The sequence below is a fragment of the Gobio gobio genome (genome assembly GCF_949357685.1).
Source record: "Gobio gobio genome assembly, chromosome: 24".
Lineage (NCBI taxonomy): Eukaryota > Metazoa > Chordata > Actinopteri > Cypriniformes > Gobionidae > Gobio > Gobio gobio.
In genome coordinates this window covers 5,625,258-5,646,566 of record NC_137120.1, presented here as the reverse complement: position 1 = coordinate 5,646,566, position 21,309 = coordinate 5,625,258, and the positions used below count along the sequence as shown (strand labels likewise).

At 40.9% G+C, this 21,309-nt stretch overlaps 1 protein-coding gene across 1 annotated transcript; it reads left to right on the top strand.

The window, feature by feature from the left end:
* Positions 1-493: 493 nt before the first annotated feature.
* LOC307121184 (uncharacterized protein) lies at positions 494-11,577 on the top strand. The gene is made up of 5 exons (XM_079808677.1): positions 494-725; positions 1,060-1,386; positions 3,756-3,866; positions 3,944-4,002; positions 11,269-11,577. The coding sequence occupies exons 1-5, from the start codon at positions 680-682 to the stop codon at positions 11,317-11,319; spliced, it is 594 nt and encodes a 197-aa protein (XP_079664803.1). The 5' UTR covers positions 494-679; the 3' UTR covers positions 11,320-11,577.
* Positions 11,578-21,309: the final 9,732 nt, after the last annotated feature.

Here is a 21,309-nt window from a genome sequence, read left to right as displayed (position 1 = left end):
ATGGGAAGGCCGTATCCTTCAGCACACATTTCATAGTCCGTGTGGCAAATTTCCATTTTTTCAAAACAGTCGTCCTCTGTGAAATGTTCAGAGCAAACGCGATGTTGCTTGATGATGGCTACAGGTGTGTTTGGATCTATATCCAGAGCAAGTAGCGATCGATTCATCAGGTCAGCATCACAACATGTAAATAGGAAAATGTTGGCGTTGTTTTGTCACTTATTGAGCAGTAGGCTAGCTGGAACCATATACCTCTGGTCTTTGTGCTAAGCTGGGCTAGCAGGGGGGTGCGTCAGACAGGGTTGACATGAGAATGGTATGTATGGACTTATCTAACTCTGGGGAATACAGTTAATAAGCCAAAGTCCCAAAAAGTTGGTGTCTTCCTTTAAGACATTTAACATGTTATGGGTCAGTTTATTTCTGTTGAAAGTGACACCATTGACTTAAAGGAAGTCGAAGCGACTGGTGCTCACAGTGACAAAGTTTAGAGGGTGTGAATTAATCTGCAAAAAAGAGCTAGATGGTTGCATTAACACCTAAAAACGTGACTATTTTAGTTGATGGTAGTTTCACTTCTCTTTACCACAGAGCAGCTTCACTCAGTGCGTCTGTCATTTTATCACTGAACCAGTTTTGAAGAGTTTGTCTTCATATTTGTGGACAGAAACCATTGAAGATGTTTCACACAGTTTTGCTCTGGTTGTGTTTGTGGCGTCTGGTTGGTGAGTTTTAAATGTGTTTTTATGACTTCAGTTCTTTCTGCATCAGATTTACTGTTTGTTTGGTTAGATATAAACACTGAAGCTCAAACAGCGGCAGCATTAGTTTCAGATGTGACGTGATTCTCGTCTGAAGTAAAAGTGTTTAATGTGTTTGATGTGAAGCTCAGATCAACTTCATCAGTAAATGAGAGTTTTATTAAAAATCACCTCAAAGATGCAGTTATTAATCCACACAGCAGTTTGCTGCTTTTGTGTTGTATATATTCATTTTAAATTTCAAACTGTTTTACTTTTGTGATTTAAAAGTCTTAATCTTTTTGTGTTTGTTCTTCAGGTGTGTTTGGTGATGCAGTGAAGTCAGTGTCTGTGAGGGAGGGAGATTCAGTCACTCTAGAATCTGGTGTTACTGAAATGCAGTCACGTGATCTGATATTGTGGACGTTTGGGCATTCAGAGACTGTAATTATAGCTCTTGATAAAGAATCTGGAATCTTCTCCACATATGATGATCCTGATGGGAGATTCAAAGACAGACTGAAGCTGGATCATCTGACTGGATCTCTGACCATCAAAAACACCAGAATCACAGACTTTGGACTTTATAAAATAATCATCAGGGGCACGAAAGAGATCACATACAGATTCAGCGTTACTGTCTATGGTGAGTCACAATTACAGAGTCATTTGTGCTGCCGGTCAATAACTGATTAGTGTTTTACAGTTATTTAATATAAAAAATAAAAAATAAACCTTCTTTGCGTTACCTGTTTTTACCTGTATTGTTTTTTATTTAATTCTTTCAGTTGGTCATTTTTATATGACATGTTCTTCTCTGATAGTAGCCTGACGTTGTCATACTCAATTCTAGTCAGAATATGAGTCTGATTCTGCTCCATTGGGCTGTGATTATGGGGCGTGTTTCAACCGAACCAGGAAAGACTTGATGGGGTTTTGGTTTCCTTGCCACTGTTGCCTCTGGCTTGGCTTGCTCAGTTGGGGACACTAAATTTTTCTTAATTTTTTCAACTAAATGTCCAAATTAATCTAATAATTAAACTAAATTAACCATATAAACTAAATTATTGATCTAAAGCCCACACTGTCACTGTATGATAATTGAAATGAACTGATGACATCACCGTTTTCTCCGCTGAATAAAATTCTGTTGCATTATTTTGCTGTTTAACACTGTAAAGCTGCTTTGAAACAATCTGCATTGTTAAAAGCGCTACATAAATAAAGTTGACTTGACTTGACCTCAATTGGATAGACCTACAACCAATCAGAGCAACGGAGCGACACATAACGTTAGTTGTCAAATGTCAACAGAACTCAACTGCAACGTGTTGCCAAAACCGCGGGTTGAAGTGACCCCAAATATGTGATTTATAGACCCAGGAATGTGAATTTTACCAGGAAAACCTTCCAAAATAACACATATTCTACCCCCCCCCCAGACGCCATTTTTTCCCGGAGAACCCCCCCCCGGGAAGCTACTGGGCTTGTTTTGGGCTCGTTTTGAGTAGCAATTGGGTGGGTTTTGTTGTAAAAACTTAATAACGATATTTGCCATTGTTGTAAAAAATAATTTAAGGATACACAGAGTACTTACCAACACGATCATCTCTGAGAGAAATAGTAAAGGTGAACGCATATACGAACAAGTTCTCCGTTTAGGATTAGAACAAATTCAAGAGCCTTTGATGACGTGGCTGATTACGCTACTGTTTATCATCTGTCCATCATCGTATAAAGCCCGCCCTGACAATTTCATTGGTCCGAATAGCTTCTGTTCGGGCATAATTACTCCTCTACGGATCAAGTCCAGACCATAGACCGTAAAAAAATATGGACGACGCGACTTCATTGACTTCCGCTGACCATAGCTGAAGCTTTCGTAGGCCCGCTCACGGCGCTGACATCTTGGGACCGAGTCTGCGCAGTAGCGATCTGGGGACCGGAGTTGCGCAGTAGAGAACAGGAAGTAGAGGCGCGATTATCAAGAGCCCGCCCACACTCTCACTGACGCATAACAATTCATTTTGTTGGTGTGAAATAAAAAGTTATAGAAATTTAGAAATTAAAGCTAGCTCCAATCTCCTCCCAAAAATCCAGAAAAAAGTCCGTTAGTGCCTCAGTGACAACTTCACTCAGAGAAGCCGTCAATCTCAGCTGTCAATCATGACGTCACACCCCCCGTTTTTATAGCATCACATAACTCACTAAAACTAAACTTATTTAAAAAACGAACACTTGAAATGAAATCATCGTAATAAAAACTGCCTAAAATTACAGAAACCATCTTTAGGAAACAATTATTTGAAGTGTAATTGAATTGTTTAGTGTGTCTCGCTCTCCATTCAAATACATGGAGGGGTGGGGTTTAGGAGCTATACTGGGAGCAGCCACCGGGGGGCGACCGAGGCGCGGAAGCTTCAGTTTCTGACAGGAGCGCTGCAGGCTTGGTCCAGACCGAACTGCCCGAGCTCAAATGTTGTGGGCGGGGCTAAGTTTGGCTGGCATTCAGGCTACTCTGATAGTGTAATCTTGTTAAATGTGAATAGTCTTTATGTATTGATCTGATCTCTGTCTTCTGTTGTAGACACATTCACTCACACTAATGACTGTCTTTAGCCACTCCAACTTCAGACTCAATGGCTTCTTCCCAGCAAGCAATAGCTTTCATTTCACCATCACGGTTAACTATAGACCCGATATAGTCCGGTTATGAGTAACCCACTTCTATCCAATATAACCTTCAATTTGGTTACATGTAATTTTTGCCAAAATAACTTGCGAGATCTATGGTATTCCATCATGTAAGAAGAGTCAACAGTGATGCAGTGTTTGGTTTCATTTCTTTGACATGTTCTAGATGACTAGTCAATTGCTGGGCTATGGTTAGACATCTATTACATATTCACTGACAGCCCAAATTTTGCCTTGATTTAGATGTCAGGGCTGTGTTTGGATAGCTATTAGATGTCTTTTAAATGCAAAGTTGCTTTCTGGGTTCACACTCTCCTTCAGCTTCTCCTACAGATCCAGACTCTGTGATGACCTCTGCTATTATTGTTGGATCTCTGCTGATTGTGGCTGTCATTGGGCTGTTTTGTATCTGCATGAATTACAGAGGCGCAGGTCAAGTAAACCTTCAGCTTAAACATCTGTAAAAAAAATATTCTTCATGTTTTAATTGAACATGTGTGACATTACAGATCAGACTCATGAAGACAAGACTGATGCAACACTCTACAAACTCACTGGACAAATGACGGTAAGTGTCTCCTGTGTAATGTCAATACCATTAAAATACATTCATTTAAAGGATGAAATAACCCGAAATTGTACCCGAAAGACTCAGAAGGCGAGAAAAAACATTTGAATGAGATTTATTTAAAGTTTGTATACATTGAGTATCGAGTAGATGAAACGATAAAGTTCTTTGGCGTAGGCCCCGTCCATAGTCCGAATCCAGAGGGTAGCAGATGCTTGCAGTTCCTGCCTGAAGATGAAGGCAGCTAACACGATGCTAACACAATTAGCATTTTGTTATCATTATGCTAACATGATTATTATGTTGTAAACATGTTTTTAGAAATATGTTAACGTGATTAGCATGTTACTAGCATAATGCTAACACAACTACCATGTTTCTAAAATGATGTTAACACTATTAGCATTTTGATAGTATGATGTTAGCACATCTTGACTAGTTTTTACCATGTTTTAACATTAAGCTAATTGCTATGAACATGTAGCTATTCACTGTTAACATGTGTAGCATGTTGAAAGTCCAGTTTGCAGAAGTCAAAAGATCCAAACCCCATCTCTATATGATGTTCTGATGCAGAGATATAGGTCTTGTAAAACGGTTGCTAGGGTACTCTGTTTGGTTGCTAGGGAATAGCTTGGCAACTGCCAATGACGATACTCCAAAAGCTCATTGCCAGTATGAATGATAACAACCCCCATGCCTCTATGACATTCAGATTAGAAGATCCCTCTTTGGATTTAGGTTGCAAGGGTGCTTGATAACTTGATAACGGTTGCCAGGGCGTGGCTAGGAAGTGTTGAAGGTGATTTGTGATTGACTGTTGATGCCCTGAGTTAAACAAACCCACCCTCATGTTTCTATGACACTTTAGTCCAAAGATATCCCTTTGATCTCTTTGAATGGAAGTCTATGGAACTTGTTGCTAGGGGGGCTCTAAATGTTTGCTAGCTGATAGCTTTATGTGATAGCTATGCTTATAGCTACGTGGCTTGACGATCCTGAGATAGTGATTAGTTGTCTGAGTAAATTGAGCCCACCCTCTTGTCTCTATGACACTGTGATCCAGAGTTATGATCAATACAAAATCTCTATGCAATTTACCATAGTAGGAAAAACATGTATACGTTTCATGGGCCGTCCCTTCACCATAGAATGTCTATGGGGCAAATTTGAACAGCTCTTGCCCCCCAAGGGTACAACTTACATCCCATTGCGAGATATGTTCTTACAGAGCCTGCCAGCCTCTTCAAATGTGGTAACCCACAAGATTCTACGAAATCCTTGCTCAGATCTATGACTTGTCAAAGTTCGTCGCAATGCAAAGCGCATGGGATTTTTTCGCCCGCTTTTTCGCCTGCCTGGCGAACAATGTAAACCTGATCCCTTATAAAAGTCATAGCACACCTCTCCTCAATAAGCCGCACTATTTGACACCTCTTTCCTGGGTGCACAACAAACAATGCGGGACGAATTACGCGCCGAAATTTATACGGAGGAATAATAATATACTATATAATATATAAATAATAATGAGCCCACAGAATAGAAATAGTGATATATAACAGTCCTTCCAGAAAAATGCGGCTTTTTTTTGTGATTGTTGCGGGCAAAAATCCTTGATTATGCGGCACGTTTTCTTAAAAAATGCGATGAAAAATGCGGGATATTTATGCAATTTTATGCGATAAAATTGCGGGAACTTGCAAAAACTGCGGTTTGATGAGAAAGAGAAAAAAAGCACTACATCACAGAAAGTGCTGGAATATTTAAGTTCTCATCTTGTTTTATTGAAGACCTTAATAATGGCTCAAATTTACAAAACATTGAGTCAATCAAGTTCTGTAGCTTTACAAAAGGAATATGCTACAACTTCTGAAAAAATTAATAAATAACTTCCTGTTTTACAGATGTCGCTATACAAAACAGACATTTGAGTGCTTCCAATGCACAAAGTGCAATCTCTTAAAGGGTTAGTTCACCTAAAAATGAAAATTCTGTCATTAATGACTTCCCTTTATGTTGTTGGACACAAATTAAGATATTTTAGTTGAATTCCGATGGCTCAGAAAGGCCTCCATTGGCACAATGTACACTCTCAAGACCCATAAAAGGTAGCCTACTAAAGACGTCGTTACAAAGTCCATCTCACTACAGTGGTTCTACAATAACTTTATGAAGCGACGATAATAGTTATTATGCAAAAAAAACTAAATAACGACTTATATAGTGATGACTGATTTCAAAACACAGCATCATGATGCTATGAATCATCGAGTCGATTCATGATTCGGATCGCGTGTCAAACTGCTGAAATACGTGACTTTGGCGATCCAACCCGCTGAATCGACTCATTGATTCATAACGCTTCAAACCGCTGAATCAACTCATTGATTCATAACGCTTCAAACCGCTGAATCGACTCATTGATTCATAACGCTTCAAAGCTTCATGATGCTGTGTTTTGAAATCAGTCAGCACACAGGGAAACTGCTTTGCTCTTTTGCTGTTATTTTTGTTGGCCAATGGGAGTTTGTGCTGCATCATGGTTTCACCGGTATCTATGGTTTCTCCACGGGGTTTGAAGCTTTTCGATGACGTTCGCGTCGGGTAATCACGTCACTTCAAAACGTTCCCATGGCAATAGGCTGAAATGGCGGCTCTTGTGTGAAGTAAACGCAAATTTTTCAACTTTCTGCTAATATATATGACTTTTTTTGCAACGAAAATGCGGGGATTATGAAATCATGATAGCCCCGCATATTTTGCACGCGGAAATAGGCAATTTATGCGGCGAAAGTGCGGCGTATTTGAAAAAATGCGGCCCCCGCATGAATATGCGGACTTTGGCTGATTATGCGTTAAATCACGCGATCGCATAATCGCGTTTTTCTGGAGGGACTGATATAATAACTATGGCTGGGCAAATTAACGCATTAACGCGGACAATTACTTTTTTCAGCTTAACGCATTAAAAATATTTAGCGCAAATAACGCAGCATCCGTTTTTATATCCATTTTTGCCTAGCGTTACATGATCACGCTCCTATTCATGTAAATGCTTCCAAGCGTGACAAGACATAAGAGAATGCGCTGTATGTCAATGTCCTGTCTGTGTGTGTGTGTGTGTGTGTGTGTGTGTCAGTGTCCTGTCTGTGTGGCTGCATCTCATGTCAGCTAATCGAGGGACACTCTGAAACACACACACACACACACACACACACACACACACACACTCGACGCACAGACAGACTCGCGTCAGTCTCCTGCTCACATCGAGTTCTCTTTTGCTCTTGAACAAACAATAACAACAACACAGAGAATTTTGAGTATTTTCATATTAGGAGTCTTAAATTAGTTAAATAACGTCTTACAAAAAGAGTTGTGAGGAAATGAGATGCGCGGGACAGCGCGTCAGATCCGCGTCATGTTCGTCAGCGGCCGTTCTTAAAGTGACAGGAGCACTGATGATGCCTGTCATTAATGTTCATCAAAGAACAACGGGAACAGAGAAAATTGTAGCTTTAATGATGATTAATCTATATTTTATTTATTATTTATGCAGTTAAGAAAGGTGTTTGATAACCATTACATGTCTAACAGGGAAGGCACAGGTAAAAATAACATTTATTATAATGGGTTTACCGGTATGTAAAGATTGTTTTAAGTTCACTTAAATTAAAAGTTGTTTTTTTAAAGCCTAATAAATGTTAAAATTGGGAGCTTTCAGTTATACTGTAATGTAACATTATTAATGTTTCATAGAGACATTAGTATCAGTGATACTGGCCTTCATTCAGATAACGATGGAGATAAAAAGATGCAATTACAACATATATTTAAAATAAACTGTCTACATTAATTTGGAGAGTAACTGAAATTATTACAATATCAAAATATTAAAAACTAAACTAATTAAAATTTTTTTTTGATGAATTAGTTATTTTTTTAATCTATTCGCAGCACTAATAATAACTATATATATCTAACTATAACTAATATATATATATATATATGGAGGGTGGCAGTAGGCCGTGCCTCTCTGGCCCCCTGAACTGCCTGCATCGCCATGGTCCCCTGAACTTCCTGCACCACGATGGCTTCCTGAACTTCCTGCAACGCCATGGTCCCCTGAACTTCCTGCACCACGATGGCTTCCTGAACTTCCTGCAACGCCATAGTCCCCTGAACTTCCGGTGCCTCCATGGTCCCCTGAGCTACCTGGGCCACTGAGCTTCCGGCGCCGCCATGATCCCCTGAGCTTCCTGCACCACCATGATCCCCTGAGCTTTCTGCACTGCCCTGAGCTTCCGGCGCCTCCATGGCCCCCTGAGCTTCCTGCACCGCCATGGCCCCCTGAGCTTCCTGCACCGCCATGGCCCCCTGAGCTTCCTGTACCGCCATGGTCCCCTGAGCTTCCTGCACCACCCTGAGCTTCCTGCACCGCCCTGAGCTTCCGGCGCCTCCATGGCCCCCTGAGCTTCCTGCACCGCCATGGCCCCCTGAGCTTCCTGCACCGCCATGGCCCCCTGAGCTTCCTGTACCGCCATGGTCCCCTGAGCTTCCTGCACCACCCTGAGCTTCCTGCACCGCCCTGAGCTTCCGGCGCCTCCATGGTCCCCTGAGCTTCCTGCACCGCCATGGACCCCTGAGCTTCGGGCGCCGCCATGGTCCCCTGAGCTTCCGGCGTCGCCATGGTACCCTGAGCTTCTGGCGCTGCCATGGTCCCCTGAGCTTCCGGCGCCTCCATGGTCCCCTTGAGCTTCCTGCACCGCCATGGTCCCCTGTACTTCTGGAGCCGCCATGGTCCCCTGAGCTTCCGCCGTCGCCATGGTCCCCTGAGCTTTCGGCACCGCCATGATCCCCTGAGCTTCCGGCGTCGCCATGATCCCCTGAGCTTCAGGCGCCTCCATGGTCCCCTGAGCTTCCGGCGTCGCCATGGTTCCCTGAGCTTCCGGCGTCGCCATGATCCCCTGAGCTTCCGGCGTCGCCATGGTTCCCTGAGCTTCCGGCGTCGCCATGATCCCCTGAGCTTCAGGCGCCTCCATGGTCCCCTGAGCTTCCGCCGCCTCCATGGTCCCCTGAGCTTCCGCCACCTCCATGGTCCCCTGAGCTTCCGCCGCCTCCATGATCCCCTGAGCTTCCGCCACCTCCATGGTCCCCTGAGCTTCCGCCGCCTCCATGATCCCCTGAGCTTCCGCCACCTCCATGGTCCCCTGAGCTTCCGCCACCTCCATGATCCCCTGAGCTTCCGCCACCTCCATGGTCCCCTGAGCTTCCGCCGCCTCCATGATCCCCTGAGCTTCCGCCACCTCCATGGTCCCCTGAGCTTCCGCCGCCTCCATGATCCCCTGAGCTTCCGCCGCCTCCATGATCCCCTGAGCTTCCGCCGCCTCCATGGTCCCTTGAGCTTCAGGCGCCTTCAGGCACCCCCCCCCCCCCCCCCCCCCCCTAGAGGCTTCCCAACCAGCCAGCACCACCCCACTCACCTGCCTGTGGACCTCCAGGACTCCAGGGGGCCCTCCCTCCCTCCCTGTTTGAACTAATTTTGGCGCGAGGTCACACCTTCCAGCTGTGTCTAGTTAGTTAATCATCTTGTTTCTGTTCACTACTTAAGTTGCACCCTCACCTTCAGTCTTTGTCTTGTCACTGTTATGTAAGGTTGTGTTTCTGTTGCCTGTCTGCATGTTCCTATGAAGTTTAAAGTAAGATTAAAGTTTATGTTTGATTGATCTTCTGAGTCTTCAGCCTGTTCCTGGGTCATCAACCATGACTCTGCGTAAGTAAAATGAATTTACTGCATAACTTTCGGTAATTATAATGTAACTGTAAAGTACATATGTGTAGGTATAAGGGAACAAAATGTAATATTTGGGGATTAAAGGGGTAACTACCAGGAAAATTAACAAATTACTGTAAGTATTTTTTAAATAAGGGTTAATTATCTGTGTAGTTACAGGATAAGTATGAATCTGTGGACTGAAAATTAAAGTGGTGTTTATTACCCTCTGGTTTCACGTAGTTACAGAGTAAGTACAATAAAAACACTTACAAAATCTGATATCACTCTGAAACATTTATTGGAAAAATAACTTTCTAAACAGATTTACGACACTTCTTATTTGTTTTATCTTGCTTCGCTTCATCCTCCTCTTGATCCTCTTCTTTTTTGTTCTTGCCACAGATGAATCTTAAGAATGAATCCTATGTCTCTAGCTATTCTAGATTATGTATTAAAATAAAATACAGGTCACCCAGACATGTCCTCACCATTTACTCGTCTTTCACCCTCATGCCATCCGTGATGTATACGACTTTATTTCTTCATATGAACACAGAATAATAACTAATCTCTGCTAATGAAAACTCTTTTGGGTTCTTGAAAGTTGAAGCATCAAACAGTACATACAGCAATAACTACAGTAATCCATACGACCCCAATGGATGAATCAATGTCTTCCGAAGTGAAACGATAAGTGTTTGTAAGAAAAATCCCAATATTTAAAAACATTTTAAACTGTAGACTATCGCTTCCGACCAGCAGTCATCTCTGCATAGTGGGTTGAGTTCACGTTTGACGTAAAGCGTGATGTAAGCGGTCCAAGAAACTTACGTGGAAGTCGGATGCCGTCAGTTTTTATTTTATTTGATTAATTAATGCCCAACACAGTATACAAATAATAACATAATATATGATAATTGCAATGAAAAACAAACAAGACGGACAGCATTCCGTTGCTCTTTACTTATGCAGGCGCTGGTAACAGTTAAAGATTAGTAAATTATGAGATGGGTGCTCTTTTTCTTTTATTAAATAATAATACAGAATATCAAAAGACATGGGATTCTGAAAAAGAAGAAGAGGAACAAAACAATTCCTCACGTGTAAAGGAGCCGAAGCTCATAATAATATGCAAAACCATAGCAGTGGATGTTTACTTCCAAGTCTTCAGTGCGGCACAACCATAAAAACCAAGCGTTTCAAGAGCTAGACTCAAAACCAGGGTAGAAAATAGCCTATTACTTATTCATTATGATGTTTTTGGATGTAAAAACCACGCAAACGTCATGAGTTGACCTCAGACAACAGTATAAAAATATTAAAAAGCCAGTTCATGACACCTTTAAATGTAAACAAAAAAACAATTTAAATCCCATAATATTCAATCTGCATATATGAGTATTGTAACAATGCTCATGTCCAGGGCATTATCAATTGTCCGGGTTGTTTTTCTCCTTTGACTCTTTGTGTTTGTGTTTGTCTGACAGGAATCTGAGATGTTGGAGGTGATGTACACGTGTTTCACCACAGAACAATGATCAAACTCTCTGAGATTCTGTTTCCTCACAAATAATGTTCTGACCACAACATCTGCATCTGTCTTTACACTCTATTACTGTCAAATATAATCTGATTTGGTTTTGTCATTTATATTTCCTCTAAGTGATCCTGAATGATAAATACTGTAGGTTACCAAAAACTGTTTTAAATATTTAGTATAAGATGCCTTTTCTCTAAATGTACTGTATCTGTTTGTGTTTATCATTAAAGTTTTCTCACTCTGAGGTTCAAGAGTCTTTATGTTTTATTACATTTATTATGTCAAATTCACTGTCACTCCCTCAGCAGCTGTATTAACACTCACGCTGCAGTGTTTACTAATGTTTGTATGGTAATGCAAAGGTAATATCACACAAATAGTGTTACATGTGTACATATCTGATTTGATGTAGGATTTTAATAATTGTGGAAGTGCATCATCATCAGTCTGTGAATGTCTCTCCTCTCTCATCCTGCAGGAGGCGCTCCACAGGCTTTTCTGTCTTGTTGGAGTCGTTGGTTCACTAAACATTTTCCAGCCGTTTTTTTTTTTTTTTTACCGTTAAAGGTAAACTATGGTAAATATGGTTCGGGAGGAGCACGTTCAGATAATTGACACAAGTGGAGAGCACTCAGCTAATCAACAATAAGAGGTATAAATACGCAGCAGTCTTACCTCCGTTCATTGACAGTCTATCAGCATCCCTCCACCACCCCTTCTCCACACTTTTTATTCATAAACCACTTACATACACGGGGGGTACTCTGGGTTCGGGCCAAATTCCGAGCTCGAAGCCCTCCCCCCAGACAGCACGCCAAATACGCATTTAAACTTACTCTCTATAAATTAAATGCAAATGTGAACTCGTGAAACTTGAATTTCAGAAAACAGCGATCCAGGTCTGAACACTTCTCACTTATAGGAAACAAAGACCAAGGTAAACTCATGTGTTCTTCAACTAGTTTCAAAAGAGTTATTTTCCTCAAGTTTGCATCATACAGAATGCAATATTTCACTCTTCCGAACTCTTTCACACTTCATTCAGGGCCAGAATTCATTTGAAAATGTAAAATCAGCAAAAGCTTGTTGATATCCATGTTAACCTAACTGAGGATTCACACACAAACAGATACATATCTACTCAGTTCAGTCTTGTGAGAGTTTTCAGGCATTTTAAGAGTTACTATCATGGGCTTGTGAAGCAATGAAGAAAATGTTTCTGAAATTAGTTTTGCTCTGTTTGTGTGGCGTCTGGTTGGTTTTTTAATGACTTCAGTTGTTTCTGTTCTGGTACTGTACCATGTAAGGTTAATTAATTAGTTTTGAGAGGATTAACGTTCACTGTTGTTCTCACATAGGCTTCTAAGATAGCATAGGTTTGTCTGTATGTCTGTGCTTAATCTGGAAAACATCTGTTGTGTACAAACTAGGGATGTTAACAATTAATCAGCGATCGATTAATTGTGGATAATACATTTAATCGATAAAACTTATTGATCCTCGATTAAGCAGAGACATGTGCGCATGCTGCTCAACTGCGAAACAGACACAAGGAAAAATTAAAGAGTGTGCCGGAGTTACACCTTCATCATGACTATAAATTTGCGTGTGCATTCACAGCCGTTTGTTTTGTGCAAATGCAAGTTGTAATATTGTGTTTATTTTGTGTAGGCATATATGCACTCACCTAAAGGTTTATTAGGAACACCATACTAATACTGTGTTTGACCCCCTTTCGCCTTCAGAACTGCCTTAATTCTACGTGGCATTGATTCAACAAGGTGCTGAAAGCATTCTTTAGAAATGTTGGTCCATATTGATTGGATAGCATCTTGCAGTTAATGGTGATTTGTGGGATGCACATCCAGGGCACGAAGCTCCCGTTCCACCACATCCCAAAGATGCTCTATTGGGTTGAGATCTGGTGACTGTGGGGGCCATTTTAGTCCAGTGAACTCATTGTCATGTTCAAGAAACCAATTTGAAATGATTCGAGCTTTGTGACATGGTGCATTATCCTGCTGGAAGTGGCCATCAGAGGATCAGAAACAATGCTCACGTAGGCCGTGGCATTTAAACGATGCCCAATTGGCACTAAGGGGCCTAAAGTGTGCCAAGAAAACATCCCCCACACCATTACACCACCACCACCAGCCTGCACAGTGGTAACAAGGCATGATGGATCCATGTTCTCATTCTGTTTACGCCAAATTCTGACTCTACCATCTGAATGTCTCAACAGAAATCGAGACTTATCAGACCAGGCAACATTTTTCCAGGCTTCAACTGTCCAATTTTGGTGAGCTTGTGCAAATTGTAGCCTCTTTTTCCTATTTGTAGTGGAGATGAGTGGTACCCGGTGGGGTCTTCTGCTGTTGTAGCTCATCCGCCTCAAAGTTGTGTGTGTTGTGGCTTCACAAATGCTTTGCTGCAGACCTCGGTTGTAACGAGTGGTTATTTCAGTCAAAGTTGCTCTTCTATCAGCTTGAATCAGTCGGCCCATTCTCCTCTGACCTCCAGCATCAACAAGGGATTTTTGCCCACAGGACTGCCGCATACTGGATGCTTTTCCCTTTTCACACCATTCTTTGTAAACCCTAGAAATGGTTGTGCGTGAAAATCCCAGTAACTGAGCAGATTGTGAAATACTCAGACCGTCCCGTCTGGCACCAATAACCATGCCACGCTCAAAATTGCTTAAATCACCTTTCTTTCCCATTCTGACATTCAGTTTGGAGTTCAGGAGATTGTCTGGACCAGGACCACACCCCTAAATGCATTGAAGCAACTGCCATGTGATTGGTTGATCAGATAATTGCATTAATGAGAAATTGAACACGTGTTCCTAATAATCCTTTAGGTGAGTGTATATATATATATATATATATATGTATATATATATATATATATATTAGTGCTGTCAAACGATTAAAATATTTAATCGCGATTAATCGCATTAATGCCATAGTTAACTCACAATTAATCACAATTAATCGCACATTTTTATTTATTCTAAATGTCCCTTGATTTCTTTTTGTCCCATTATTTTTTCTTATTTTAATGCTCTTATCAACATAGAAAAGTGGATCGGCTTGCTTTGTTCAAATGTTTGTTTTATTGAAAACAACATTGGCATACTGTAGTGTTCGATTTCACACCAACATTCTCACTTGAAGCAGTCATTCACACTTGGAGCAAATAATCGCTCACACAATGTAACACTGTCCATCAATAAAAGGGTGAAAAAAAATACTTTGTTGCACAAACAGCCCCTTCAACAGCCCTTTCTAAGGGATCAAAACAGGGTGATACAAAATAAAATTACAAAGTGCACATGCAAGGTAAACTAGGACTCCGCCTATAGTGCAGTTAAACCAGGGGTCGCCAACTAGCGGACTCCGGTCCAAATCCGGACCGCGAAGCCTTTTGACGTAGGCTAATGAAACAGTTAACGTTGCAATGCTCACTGTTGCGTTCAGACCCAGACGCGCGGTCAAGCATGCAGGTGCACCGGACGCGAATGACGCGACATGCACGCCGCTTAATTCGCGCCGCAGAATGTCTATTTGCGTCTTTGCATTGACTTAAATCACTCGCGCAAAACGCTTCATTCGCGTCCGGTGTGAATGCACCATCAGAGCAGAAAGCAGCGCTCAAGACAAGCACTTTTAGTTGAAGACCCCTGAGTTAAACCATGGCATAATACGTTTCTCATTTCGGCGTCTCACGCTTGCCATCCACGTCTACTCTTTTAATGGCCCAAACAAGTGTGGGCAGCCGCAGCGTGCCTGATGTTTTGTTTCCGGTCTAGCTACATCCGGAGTGGTGTTGTAGTTTTTCTAACGTTACTAGTTGCTGCAACAGCATGTGAAAAAACTACAAAGTTTGTTAGACCAAAAAGAACGTTAATCTCGCGATAAAAAAATTGACGCCGTTAAAATAGGTTTGCGTTAACGTCGTTAATAACGCGTTTAACTGACAGCACTAATATATATATATATATATATATATATATATATATATATATATATATATATATATATATATATATATATATATATATATATATATATATATATTAGTGCTGGGCATCGATTAAAAAAAATTAACTAATTAATCACACTTTTTTCTGTAATTAATCGCGATTAATCGCAAGTTTTTAATATTGTACGTTTTTAATATTTTTATATTGTAATAATTTCAGTTACTCTCCAAATTAATGTATAAACAATTTAAAGACAACATACTTTAAATATGTGTTGTATTGTCATTTTTTTATGAATGAAGGCCAGTATCACTGATACTAAAGTGTCTATGAAACATTAATGACGTTACATTACAGTATGACTGAAAGCTCCCAATTTCAACATTTACTAGGCTTTAAAAAAACAACAACTTTTAATTTAAGTGAACTTAAAACAATCTTTACATAAACCCAAAATAATACATGTTATATTTACCCATGGCCTTCCCTGTTATACATATACAGAAATGTAATAGTTATCTTTCTTAACTGCATAAATAATCAATTAAATATAGATGAATCATCATTAAAGCTACAATTTTCTCTGTTCCCGTTGTTCTTTGATGAACATTAATGACATCATCATCAGTGCTCCTGTCACTTTAAGAACAGCCGCGGATCTCACGCGCTGTCCCGCACATCTCATTTCCTCACAACTCTTTAAGTTAATTTAAGACGTTATTTAACTAATTTAAGACTCCTAATATGAGAATACTCAAAATCCTCTGTGTTATTGTTTGTTCTAGAGCAAAAGAGAACTCGATGTGAGCAGGAAACTGACGCGAGTCTATCTATGCGTCGAGTGTGTGTGTGTGTGTCCGTCCCTTGATTAATGTTAGCTGACATGAGACGCATCCACACAGACAGGACACTGACACACACACACACACACACACACACACACACACACACACACACACACACACACACACACACACACACACACAGGACATTGGCATACAGCGCGTTCGCTTGTATCTTGTCACGCTTGGAAGCATTTAAATGAATAAGAGCGTGATGATCATGTAACGCTAAGCAAAAATGGATATAAAAACGGACGCTGCATTATTTGCGTTAAATATTTTTAATGCGTTAAGCTGAAAAAATTAATCGCCCGCGTTAACGCGTTAATTTGCCCAGCCCTAATATATATATATATATATGTATATATATATACAGGGAGTGCAGAATTATTAGGCACGTTGATTTTCTGATCATATTTTTTTTCCAGACACATTTGACCAATTCCAAACCACAGTAATCCTAATAACGGACCTGCACCACATCCTCTAGTACCACTGTTTGAAGAATTCATCTTCCAGAATCTGGCAGTACGTTTTGGGAGTTCATTTTTAGTCCATCTCTGCAAAACGGACTTCAGGATGGACTAAAATGAACTCCCAAAACGTACTGCCAGATTCTGGAAGATGAATTCTTCAAACAGTGGTACAAGAGGATGTGGTGCTGGTCCTTCAAGAGTCATTCTCAACCTATAAAACCTATAAAGCCTATAAAAAAGCAGGCTTCATGTATTTTACAACACTTCAGCTTGTGATTCTTATCTAGTGGGGGTAATTTTTTAGGATTCTTTACCTAACTGAAGTCTCTGAGATCCTGACACCTCGCACTTCTGGAGACTCCAGGTAGGTTGCAGCTCTGGAAAATGGTGGCGCTGGAGACTAAAGGGTTCCTGATGGTTTCACCCTTAATTCTTCACCTTAATTCTTAATTCTTTTGCAGTTAACAGGTGTCTTTTCTCCGCCACATGTTTTTGTCTGACCCTGCTGACCCAACGAGCATTTCACTGTCCAATGGTCATGCCTTAACTGCAATGTCTAGTATTGCATTAGTATTGCATCCTTCTCATGGGCATTTAATACTTTTTGACTTTTCAGTCTGAGTTAAATCTCTTTTTTGGCTCAATTTATTTGTAAAAGAAAACATGCCTAATAATTCTGCACACCTGAATATAAGGTGTTTTTCATTTCCAGCCTTCATGAACTATTATATATCACTTATACATTATTAAATACTAAATTAATAGTAGTTATTAGGATTACTGTGGTTTGGACTTGGTCAAATGTGCCTGGAAAAAAAATATGATCAGAAAATCAATGTGCCTAATAATTCTGCACTCCCTGTATATATATATATATATATATATATATATATATATATATATATATATATATATATATATATATATATATATATATATATATATATATATATATATATATATATATATATATATATATATATACATTTCTCATATATGATGCAATTGGTTAAGAATGAGCGGTAGTAAAGCTTGCCTGTGATCATCTTCAGCGCATGCAGCTAAAACAGCAATGCACAACTAATAATGACTATAATTGGGTGTCACGATCACCAGTGAGAGTACCTGTCTAGTCCACCAGAGGGCACTCCATCTCAGACTATTGCCATATCCCCACAGACTATATTACCCAAAATACTCACTGCCCGGACACATCATTCCTGATTAAATGCATCTGTGTCTCATTTACCTTGTTAGCTAACCCTAGAAAAGCCTGGTCTATTCTGTCATTCATTGTGAAGTCTTGTTTGTTGTATAACTGCATTTCTGAGCGGTTTCCCTGGTTTTTTGTCTGTCGGTTCAACCTTTGAGGCTCATAAATGCCGTATGGATCCTGATTTCAGTTGGGTTGAGGTTTGGACTTTGACTGGGCCAGTGCAACAGCTTGATTCTTTGGTTTTTCAGCCATTCTGATTTGCTCATGTTCTTGTGATCATTGTCCTGTTGCATGACCCAATTTTGGTCAAGCTTTAGCTGTTGGCCAGAGTTGATGGGCTACTCAATGACTGAATGTTTTCAGGTCCTGTGGCTGCAAAACAAACCCAAATCATTACCCCTCCACTGCTGTGATAGGCAGATTTCCCTGCATCGGTGCAGGGTCGGCTGTTTTGCACACCCGTCTCCATTTGGCTCTATCCAGGGCATCCTCTGGGCTGATGTTGACTGCCGCATATCGTCCATCAAACAGTCAAGCCATGTAGGCTTAGTCAGAGCAACGTTCTCGCTATCGATCCTTCTTCGCTTATTATCACGTGGTCATACCACCGGAGCCATTCTTCTCGCATCTTCTCTACGATCGCATTCGCAGTTCCATCACTTGGAGGGCCTGCTTGTGCTTAGATGTTGCCGGTATTCGGCTTTCCGATCCGTAAAGGACCTCTGGGCGTACCACGGTCTTATAAATTTTGGCCTTCATTTGAATGGTCATTCGCCGATCGCACAGGATGCCGGCGTCATTTCATACAGGAGGCATTGACTCGGGCTCTGGCATCCAGGAGGGTATTGCCGTCGCTGCTGATAATGGATCTGAGGTACTTAAAAATAGTCACCTTCTTCAGATCTTCGCCATAAATGCTGATGACTCCATTAGTCTGAGGCCCGTGTTCCATATACTCTGTCTTCTTGATGTTTAGCCGCATTCTGTACTTGTCCAACCGGGTCTTCCATTGTTGCACCTTGCAGCTGTTGACAGTCTTCGCTAGCCAGGAATAAGTCATTAGTGAAGAGGAGCGACCATGGGTGGGCGGTCTGGAAGTCGGCCATCACCGTATCCATTGAGAGGATGAATAGGAGCGGTGAGAGGGCTGATCCTTGATGGAATCTAATGGTGATGGCGAAGGGCAGTGATGTTCCGGCCGGGGCCCGAACCACGCTGATGACGTTACAGTAGAGCGCTTAAATCCACTGGACATAGGCCTCGGAGACATTTTGGGACTGGAGGGTGTGCCAGATCAGGTCATGCGGGATTTTGTCGAACACCTTTTCGAGATCCAGGAGAGTCACGTGGACTCGCTTGTTCTTCTCTCTGTGACGCTCAACGAGGAGTCGGGTGACGTATGATTCCGTCTGTCGTTCTGCTGCCATTAACGAAGCTGCATTGAGCCGCCAATGTCCCAATATGGTGCTGAAATCTGAGCGTGAAGTGGAGCCGCACTATCAAGGCCCTGCCCACACTCCCGCAGAATTGGTTAGCACAGTTTACTGCAGAACAACTCATTAAGTCGGTGCAAAATAAACAGTTATGGAAATGTTTTAATTAAAATTAAAGCTCCACTCTCCTCCTGGAAATACTGGAAAAAGGTCAGTTGGTGCCTCAGTGACTACGCTCAGAGAATCTGTCAATCACAGCTGTCAATCATGACGTCATACTCCTGTTTTTATATAAAACTAAAATCAAACTTATTTTTAAAAACACTGAGGGGGCGGGCTTAGGACCTATACTGGGTCCAGCCACCTGGGGGTGACTCAAACATTTTGGCTTCAGTTTCAGCACTTGTGCGGCACACTTAGGTCTGGGTGACCTTGGGATGACTGCCTTGAATATTTCCCACTTGTAGAAAATCTTCCTCACTGTAGAATAATGGACTTCACATTGTTTGGAAATGGCTGTAAACCTTTCCCAAACTGATGGCAGCAACAATTGTTTCTAAGATCATTGCTGAAAAAAACCTTGGGAGTGTATGATTATGACTCAATTGGGCCAATAGTGCAATTTCTCATGTAACTGTTTTTTCACATCTGTTAAATTAGAAAATCCATAACTTTATAATGCTACAGTATAATTGCTCATAATGTTGCATGGTGACAGTCAGGTGCACTAGAAATAAGGATCCAGTTAAAATTTTAATGTACCCTCAAATGCAGCGGAGATATAGCACCTCCAATTGGGCCAATAGTGCAATTTCACATGTAACTGTATGTCATATCTCTTAGAATCATGGCATCATAACTCAATAATGATACAGTAAAATTGCTCATAATGTTGCATGGTGACATTCAAGTGCACTGTAAATAGAGTTCCAGTTAAAAAAGTGTATTTATTTATTTTAATATTATTATTATTATTTACAAATGCCAGAGATGTGGCTTTCAAAAGAAAGATTGCTATCTCTTCTACACACTGGTAGCAAATCTACACTTCTTATTTTCTCCAGAAGAAAAGGCAATGGTAAAAATTTGTAAAAGGTAATCTAGAGTTACAAAACTAAAGTTATTGTGCTATGATTCAGTAAAATACCAAAGTCTACAATCAAACGCAAGAGATCTCAATTTGAACTCAAACATTTCCCAAGACCAAATCTCTGGTAACCAAATGATTTTTACTCTAAACTAACAATTACATTTACAGTTTACTGTGTTTTCTCATTGACATTCACTAATGAATTTAGTTACACAGGCAAACATTATAAAGTCAAAATGAAACCTGCAATGTTTTTTCTCATTATTTTATCTGTACAAACATCAGTGTGTCTGGTTTGATCTGCCGGGTGGATAAACGCTGTCTGCTGGATGTTTGTCGTCTTGGTGTGTGGCAGTAGTTTGTGGCTTCATTTTCTCATGAGCGTTTCTTCATTTTCACATCATTCTGGAGAAATTCTAACCCACTCTTATTTACAACGTTGCTTCAGTTCATTGAGGTTTGTGGGCATTTGTTTATGCACAGCTCTCACCACAGTATGTCAGTCGGGTTGAGGCATGGACTTTGACTGGGCCAGTGCGACAGCTTGATTCTCGGGTTTTTCAGCCATTCTGTTGTAGATTTGCTCATGTTCTTGTGATCATTGTCCTGTTGCATGACCCAATTTCGGCCAAGCTTTAGCTGTTGGACAGAGTTGATGGGCTACTCAATAACTGAATGTTTTCAGGTCCTGTGGCTGCGAAACAAACCCAAATCATCACCCCTCCACCGCTGTGATGGAAAGTTGTTTTGAGGGTTTTTGTGCTGAGATGCTGTGTTTGGTCTCATCTGTCCAAAGGATATTTTTCCAGAAGTCTTGTGATTTGTTCAGAACCTAAGACGAGCTGCCAAGATATTTTTAGAGAGAAGAGGCTTTCTCCTCGCAACCTTTCCAAACAGTCTATCTAATTGTACTGCTATGAACTTAAACATTTAACATGTTAACTGA